This window comes from Oenanthe melanoleuca, chromosome Z (assembly GCF_029582105.1).
Source record: "Oenanthe melanoleuca isolate GR-GAL-2019-014 chromosome Z, OMel1.0, whole genome shotgun sequence".
In the NCBI taxonomy this organism is placed as follows: domain Eukaryota; kingdom Metazoa; phylum Chordata; class Aves; order Passeriformes; family Muscicapidae; genus Oenanthe; species Oenanthe melanoleuca.
This window is the reverse complement of record NC_079362.1, coordinates 5,163,428-5,171,953: the sequence shown is the minus strand read 5'-3', so window position 1 is coordinate 5,171,953 and position 8,526 is coordinate 5,163,428. Positions and strand designations below refer to the sequence as shown.

Sequence of the window (8,526 nt, the reverse complement as noted above, 5' to 3'; positions counted from 1 at the left end):
CTGGCAGAACTTTACACTGTCCCAGCACAGAACCTCAGTGCTTCACCTGCTCCTCACGTCCCTCTGCCCTGCTGAGGCTCAGAGACAGTGGCCCAGGGGAAGCACAGGCTGTGCCCTGCTGCCTGGATGTGCTAGGAATGTGCTCCTGTGCTGACACAGAGCAGGGAAGCAAATCCAATCCTGCTAACAACTACAGTTAAACCATTGGTTTGAGAGCAAAAGGAAAATATTAAACAATTGTGCCTGAATTTTTTGGACATGAAAACAAACTGTGATCTGTTGGCAAAGGCAACACTGTCCTTGTGGGTACAGACCTCCTTGCAAAATGAACAGACGTTTGTCAGAGAGGTCACACCTGCAGGGTGAAAACCCTCTGTGCCATTAATTTGATATAAACTAACAACAAGCTCTTCATCCTCAGCAAGGACTTGCCAGACCAATAATGCTCTTATTAATGTTTTAACAAAGCTGAAATAATATCACTTGAAATTTTGTTTTCAATCGGAAATGGTGTTTCAAATACGAGAATATTCATGCGAGGGAAGAAGAGATTGCATTTGCACAGTTGTGGGTTTTTGTTCAGCACACGGATTCTCTCATTTCCTGTTCTGTAGTTGTAAGTATTGAAGTAAACTACCTGCTTTGGAAATGCAGCTCCAATGTACCTGCTTATATTTTGCTTAATGTATTTTTTGCATGAGATGAAAATACTCTGTTGTCATTTGCTTTATAGCATTCTTTGTAATTGTGAGACTGAAAAAAGATCACAGGTATTTCTCCCACCAACACAAAGTACATCGGAGAGCATTACAAAGACTCTATGGCAATACTAATATTTTGCTTTACGAATAACTTTATTAAATGCATCGTTCGAAATAGATTTTACCAATCAGACTTTCGGTTCAGTTACAGCAATTGTTTTTCAGTCGGCAGACAAGGGAAGTATTCCCATACAGATCTGCAATGCCCTCCTTATCACAACTCCCTGCAGTTCCAGAGTTGCAGTGTAATATAAGAAAATAACCAGGCACTGCAGAGTTTAAAAGGGCCAGGGGTCCGTGCCCTGCCCGGGATGGGGGGAGCTGCAGACGCAGCCCCGGGCACAGGGACCTGTCCCCCGCCGGCTCCTCCGGGGCCGCTCCCGCTCTGCGGGGCTGGGCACAGGGCGGGCGCAGCTGTGGCTCTCCTGCAGGCTGCTCTGCGATGTTCCAGCTTCCTCCTGCACGGCGGAGCCTGCGGGGCCGCGGTCAGGAGTCCTGTCCCGGGAGGCGGTGCAGCTGGAGCTGCTGGAGCCGCTGTCGTCCTCGGTGTCCCGGGAGCGCAGCCGCCGCTTGGCCTCCTTGCTGCAGCGGCCCGCGATGACGCCGACGAGGCCGCGAACCAGCGGCGCCGTGCGCTCCTCCAGGTAGTGCTGCAGCCTCAGGACCAGGATCGCCGCATCCGGGCCGTGGAGGCAGAGCTCGCGCAGGATGGAGCTCTCCGCAACCTCTGCCAGCCACCAGCGGTCCCGGAATATTCCCTGCAGCCTGCGGCGCAGCCAGGGCCGCACGGGCTCCAGCAGGTGCTGTCGCTGTCGGAACAGTCCTGCCCACACCTCGGGCAGGAGGCCACCCACAGGCTCCGGCTCCGGAGGCCTCTGCTCAGCTGGGATCAGCGTCCCCTGTGCAGAAGGTGCCGAGGACACCACAGGGCCATGGAGGCTGTTCTGGTCCAGGTGATGGGGAGCTCTCCCTGGCTGGCTGCTGGTCTCTGCTGGCTCGGCAGGGGAGGTGATGACAAACTGTACGTAGTCCTGTTCGCCCCGCTCAGAAAACCTGACGGTCTCTATCAGTGTTCTGCAGAGTGGGCACGAGGGGTTCGTTGTGGCCCACCGCAGAATGCAGCCCAGGCAGAACTGGTGGCGACAGGGCAGAGCTGAAGCCATGTCATCCCAAGTCTCCTGGCAGATGGGGCAGTTGCTGTCTGTCCCTGTGGCCATTCCCGGGACAGCTGAAGACCAGGAGCTGCTCCCCCTTGCTGGTGTCACACGCTGCAGGAGGGAGAGGCCATGGTCACTGGCTGTGCCAGGCAGAGGAATGAAAGGTAGGAAATGCCCAGGCCCCTGCAGAGGGACACCCTCCTTCTCCCTGAGCCCTGTCACTTGCACCACAGCCACAGCAGGGACACTGGGGTGTCACCCTCAGTGCTGCACCTGCCGTGCCCGGCTGCCCCAAGCAGGCAAGTCAGGGAAACAGAAGCAATGGCTGTGGGATGGCTCTGGCCTCCAACACAGCACCCAGCACTGGGAAAGGCCGGGCTTCACCCTCCAGACCTTGCAGTCCTGGCACGCAGAAGTCAAGGTTTGGGCCAGACTGTCTGTCCCAGGCTCTGCTGGTGCCCAAGTGTAATCAGCAATGGGGGCGATGTCACAATCTGCCACTTGAGATGTCACTGTCCACCCCCCTGTGATGTCACAACAGGATGTTCCCCGCCTGCAGCTGCACACTGTCAGGCGCAAAAAGAAAAATACTGTTTCTTATTTTCAACTTCTGTATCTCTGTGTTGCTTTCCTTTGGTTACCAGTGACAGGTGGCCATGGCTGTGTGCCTCATCCCTGCTCCTGACACATTGCTGAGCTGTCCCATGAGCAGGAATGCGGTGGGAGCAGTCAGCATGGACTGCCTGTACCTGAATAACACCTGTCACTGCCTTTCCCTGTGCAATGCCTCTGCCAGCCACCACCAATCTCAGAGCACTTCCTCCAGCCTCTAGCACACACAGAACTGCACGGGGTTCAGGAGAAAAAAGGAACTACCGCTTTCTTATTTGAAACCCCCACACTTTGTGTTGCTGTCCCCTGGTCCCCTTTGTCGCATATCCATGGTCTTGTGTCTCGTCCCTCCTCCTGATATATTGCCAAGGTCTCCTGGGAGCAGGAGTGTCTGGGAGCAGACAGCGTGGGCTCCCCGCAGCTGGATGATCCCTCCGCCCCTCACTGCCCTGGGCAATGCTGGCATTTGGAGGACCTGGGGGACAGCCTGCAGCGAGAGTCTCTCACCCCTATGGGCTGTGCCCTTGCCACAAGAACGAGCAGAAAGGAAGGGCTTCCTCAAACCCCATCCACTCCTGCTGGCATTTGCCCACAGTGCCTGGTCTGTTTCTGCTTTCCAAGTCTCCATGTTCCTGGAAACCAGTATATTGGTGCTCCTTAAAAGCCTCGCTGGACAGACCACCACACCCAGGCACTGCAGGCCAGTCCCTGCATCCCTGCACGGGATTGTTCCCTTTTTGCTTTTAAAGTCAGAGCTTGTCCTCTCTGCAGCCCTGCTGCATCGAGGCACAAAGGCTCTTTCCACCAGCTTTTGTGGTTGTGTGACAGTTCTGCCTTGCTCGCCCAGGGAAATGGTTCTCCTTGGTGCTGTCCACCAGAAGTGGGGCTCCAAAGCCAGGAAGGAATTCTCTCTGCCATTGCTTTTGGCAGCAGATTTTTCACTGGCACAATGACAAGGCTGGGCATCCACCCTTGGAATGACAAGGACACGTTTCACAATCCAACATCTTGGGCCCTGCTGAGCATCGGCCATGGGAGACACGGGAGGTGTGGCTGGGGGTATCCAGGTGGCCCCTGTGACCTCAGCGGTGACATCAGCCTGCAAAGCTCTGCCATCACAAGGGATTCCATCCCGGCCAGCTGTGATCTCACGGTGATGGTGGCCCTCGGGAGCCCTGCCATCACAAAGGCCAGCTGTGCCGTCACTGGCGATGGCAGCTCCGCGGAGCTCTGACATCACGAGGGTTGCACTGTGACCCACTGTGAGCTCACGGGCGACACGGGCTGTGCAGGGTTCTGGCGTCACGAGGAGCGCCGGGAGCATTGTGACCTCAGGCCTGACGCGGGTCCCTCGGCGCCGCGCCGGGCTATAAAAGCGGAGCCGGCCCCGCGCCCGCCCGCGGCAGCATGGCCCGGTACCGCCGGCGCTCCCGCCGGCGCCGCAGCCGGCCCCGCAGCCGGAGCCGCAGCCGGAGCCGCAGCCGCTCCCGCAGCCGGCGCCGCCGCTCCCGCCGCCGCGGCGTGCGCAGGAGGCGCCGGGTCTCCCGCCGCCCCCGGTACCGCCGCAGACGCCGCAGCAGCCGCAGACGCCGCAGCAGCCGCAGACGCCGCCGCTGGCGCTGAGCCGAGCGCGGGGCTCGGCCCCGCCCGGCCCGAGGAGCGCGCGGAGCCGCGGCGCTGCCCCTGAAGGCCAATAAAGGCCAGCAACACTTGCCGTGCTCTGCGTGTCCCTGGCCCTCCTTCCGTGTCCCTGCGTGTCCCTGGTTGTCCCTGCGTCGCCCGTGTGTGCCCCAAGTGTGACCTTGCCCCGAGTCCCTGTCAGTGTCAAATCGCTCTTGTGCAGGTGCTGGGCCCTGAATCGCCAAGTGAAGGGAACACGGAGTGAGGTCTGCAGAGCTCTCAGGTCACCAAATCCAAACGTTAACCCAAACCTCCCAATGCCACCACGGAGCCGTGCCCAAGTGCCACCTTTGCCCCCTCTTTAAAGCCGTCCAGAAATGGTGACACCACCAGAGCCCCGGGCAGTCCGTTCCAATGTCTGACAACACTTTTTGCTGAAGACACCTTTCCAAACAGGCAACTTAAACCTTCCCAGGTGCAGCTCTTAGCACTTTCCTCTGATTCTTTTCCTTTTCCCTGGCAGAAGAGCCTGGAGCAGCTGCCTGCAGCTTTCTCTCTGCTGCACTGGGAGGTCCCTCCTCGGCGGGTGCTCTCCCCGGCGCTTGGGTCTCTGCTCTCGGCAGTCCATGGGATTCAGCGGTTGTGAGAAGGTCGGTAGAACAGAACAGCAATTTCTCAAGGGCGGTAGAACAGAGTAACACAGCCTTGCACAAACAGACAAGCATGGAACTTAGGCAAACAGGAGCCGTGCCAAATGCAAGCAGGGCACCAGCTCAGCTCTGCAAGGCTGGCAGGCAGAAGTTAAGCAAAACAACGATATTGTGCACACCCAAAAGTGAGGGTCGAGGAACAGGTCAAGGAACAGCACAGAAAAAGGACACCAGATGTCCAAGACAGACCCCAAAGAACCACACAAGGACTCCCAATAAGGGGTGTGACTGCACCAATGAAAGTTAAGGAAGTGGGGATAGCTGATGAATATGTAGTGAGCGTGTGAGATAAAATCTCTGTTCAGCCGGAGCTCCTGGCCCTGGACCGGGGAAGGATCCCCCGAGTGCCCAGTGCTGCTTTCTAGTACTCAAACTGTGTCACAAAGTTTCTCTCTGGCCAATTTCAGCGTCATTTTGGCAGCTGCAGATGGGATGCTCCGCCTGATCTCCCGTGGATCTGAGGGGTCTCTGGATCTTCATGCCAGCACCGGGACTTTCCTGGAGAAGACCACAGACCCTCAGGTAAGACCCCATTCAATGGTAAAACATTCTCTTGGGAATCCTGCCCACATAACACGTGTGCATATTCCAGCACATTGGGTGGGTTATTTGGCATTCCAGAACTTGGTATTGACTCGGTTTTATTGACTGATAATTGTTTTGCGTTTGTATTTGCATTTTTATTTGTATGTCCGTTTGTATCTGTATTGTAACATTCTGGGCTTCTTTTTCAGAGATGGGCAGTGGACAGTCGAAAGGGGGTTCTACAAGCAGCACAGCACAGATGCGCTGTAAACACATCCCAGAGAAGGAGGATGATTTCCATCTCAGGGTCAGTACCCGCAGGCTGGGTCGGGGAACAGAGATTCAGGCTGCTGAGGCTGATTCCGTGAGGGACTTGGCACAAGAAGAGGCAGATTTAGCACATGTGCAAGAGAAGATAGAGAGGATAGGCAGGATGCATCAAAGAGCAGAGGAGAAGATAAAGCAGATACAGAGGATGTGCCGAGAAGGAGAGGAGAAGATAAAGGAGGTCGAGAGGAAGTGTCGAGGGGCAGAGGAGAAGATAGAGAGGATAGAGGGCAAGTGTCAAGGAGCAGAGGCTTTGAGGGAGAACCAGAGCTAAGCAGGGATGTCACAGGGTAGGTGGATGCACCACTGGATTTCCCAGTAAAAGGAAATTTGAGTAATGGCTCTCTAGTAATTGGTGGTGCAACAGGGCATAACTCAGCCATTTTTTAAACCTATTTATTGTAAAGTAGGAAAACCATCAATTAATGACTCACCAGTTTTTGTATCTGCCCAATTTGCCAGAGCTTCTCCTTAGTAAGAGAGATCTACTGGAAAAACTAAATGCTGAAATTAAATTTAAAAATGGCAAAACACAGGCGATTGTTCCAGAATCTAATTATGTGGAAATCTCTATTTTTGCACCACAGCCACTGAAAGGAGACATGATCCATGTACCAGCATCCTTTGGGGATAAAGTGACTCCAACAGTCTGGGCTGGAGAGGTGCCTGGGAGATGCCAAAGAGCAGAGCCTGGAAGAATTTAACTGAAACCTGGTGCAGGACTTGTAAAGCACAAGCTTTAGCCTTTCAAAATAAAAAGTGGTAAGGAGTTCTTACCCCTGGTGGAAAACTTGATAAAATACAGCCAGGTGAAGGAAGGTAAATCCAATTTAAGTACCCCTTTAAGCTTAGCCAGTGAGGAAGAAAATGGAAAGGTTTACCAGCTCGTACAGGATCTCAAAACCATAAAAGGGAGAGCAGAAGATACAAACCCAGTAGCAGTAAATTCTTACACCTTGCTAACAACCTTGACTGAAAAATGAAAATGTTTCACAGCATTAGATCTCAAGGGTCCCTCTTTCTCTATCCCTTTGAGCACTCAAAGTGAGAAGCTTTTTGCTTCTGAATGGGACGATCCAAACACGGGGAAAAAGAACCCAATGGGCTCGGACAGCTCTAGTGCAGGGATTTGGAACCACCCCAACCATGTCTGGAATCAACTGTCAGAAGAACTGGGGGAATGGAAAATCAGAACCCTCCTGCAGTCTTGTTTCAGTATGAAAATGCCTCTCAGAGAGGCACTGAGACTCATCAGCGATGCTGGGACCAGACTGTGGCATTGTGGAATTTCCTGGGACTGAGGGATGTCCAAGGACAAGGCACAAATACTCCAGAGCACAGTCACCTCTCTGGGATTCCACAAAGGAGGCTGCACAGCAAGGAAAAGCAGCAATTTGCCAACTCCCACAGCCATGAAAGGTGGGAGAGATGTGTGCATTTCTCGGGATGGCGGCAGGGTGTGGCCTGTGCAGCAGCAATTATGGGCTGTGTGAGCTCCTGCAGACACCTCAGGAGCATTTTTTATCCTGGACTGGTGATTCATGGGCTGCCTTCTTACAGCTCCAGGGATCCCTTTTGGGGGCCCTGCTCTGGGGCTGCCAGACTCCATGAACTATTTCCCTCTGCAAGATGGAACCCAACACTGGGAGTGCTGTCACAGTTCCTGGGCACCAGAGCTGTGGCCTTTTGTTCAGAACACCAAAATAAAGTCAGCCAAGGCTGGCTTGGTCTCAGGGCAGTGGCAGCTGCTCTTGTCTTGATCCAGGAAACTCAAGAACTGACTTTGGGACAAAATATTGTCATTTAGGTACCACACATGGTGCAGCGGGTGCAGCTGGAGTTTTGTGACTCTCAAAACAACTCCCATCATTACCCCTGCTCTGTTCTTATCTGCCCAACAAGTAGAAGGAAGCCCAGGCATGACTGCTTACAGACTACAGAAGTTGTGTATCCCAGCAGGCCTGGCCTAGGGACAGCCCCTTGGAAAGACCTCATTGAGAGCTGTTCAGTGATGGGGGCAGCTTTGTCTGAAATGGAAAGAGCCTCTCTGGATTCTCAGTGACTCCACTCCATGCAAGAAACAAATCCAGGTGCTCTCTTCAGCCCAGAAATCAAAACTAATGGCACTCACTCGAGCTTTGGAATTGAGTAAAGCAGAAGGAGTTCACATTTGGACTGCCTGAAAATATACTTTTGGAGTGCTACATGCACATGGGGCCATCTAGAAAGAAAGAGGCTTATTGACATCTCATGTCATGTCCACTAACATTGGCAAACAAATCTTGGATTTACTCAAAAGTGTCCAGAATCCCCCAGAAGTTGCCACTGTGCATTGCAGAGCACACCAAGTGGGGAAGCACTGAAGCTGATAAGGCTGCCAAAGAGGTTGCAGAAAAAGGCACGGTAGAAAACAAAGTTTTATCTTTAATACCATTGCCAGAGATACCTTTCCTGATGGAAAATAAACAGAGTCTAGTGCTTAAGGACTGTCAATTAATTGAAACCTTACCAGCAGGATTTGAGGCACAAGGCTGGGCTGTTACTCCAGCTGGGAAAAGAGCAGTCCCAGAATCCAACATGGGTGAAATAGTGAAGCACAAACACAAAACCACTCATTGGACTACCAACAACCTCTTGAAACATTTCCAAAATTCAGAATTTGTATCGAAAATGGTTCAGATTGTACGGAATCCAACAACGTATAGATTGTAAAAGAAACAATCCCAACATGGCTAACAAAGTAGTGCTATAAACTATAGAAATATTTTGGGTGAACACTGGCAGATTGATTTTACTGAACTGCCCAGCAAAGAG

General features: G+C 53.2%; 1 protein-coding gene across 1 annotated transcript; it reads right to left on the bottom strand.

Moving 5' to 3' along the window:
• Positions 1 to 839: 839 nt before the first annotated feature.
• LOC130265063 (E3 ubiquitin-protein ligase Topors-like) lies at positions 840 to 2,379 on the bottom strand. The gene is made up of 2 exons (XM_056513836.1): positions 2,312 to 2,379; positions 840 to 2,029 (listed from the first exon to the last, which is right to left on the bottom strand). The coding sequence occupies exon 2, from the start codon at positions 1,976 to 1,978 to the stop codon at positions 1,040 to 1,042; it is 939 nt and encodes a 312-aa protein (XP_056369811.1). The 5' UTR covers positions 1,979 to 2,029; positions 2,312 to 2,379; the 3' UTR covers positions 840 to 1,039.
• Positions 2,380 to 8,526: the final 6,147 nt, after the last annotated feature.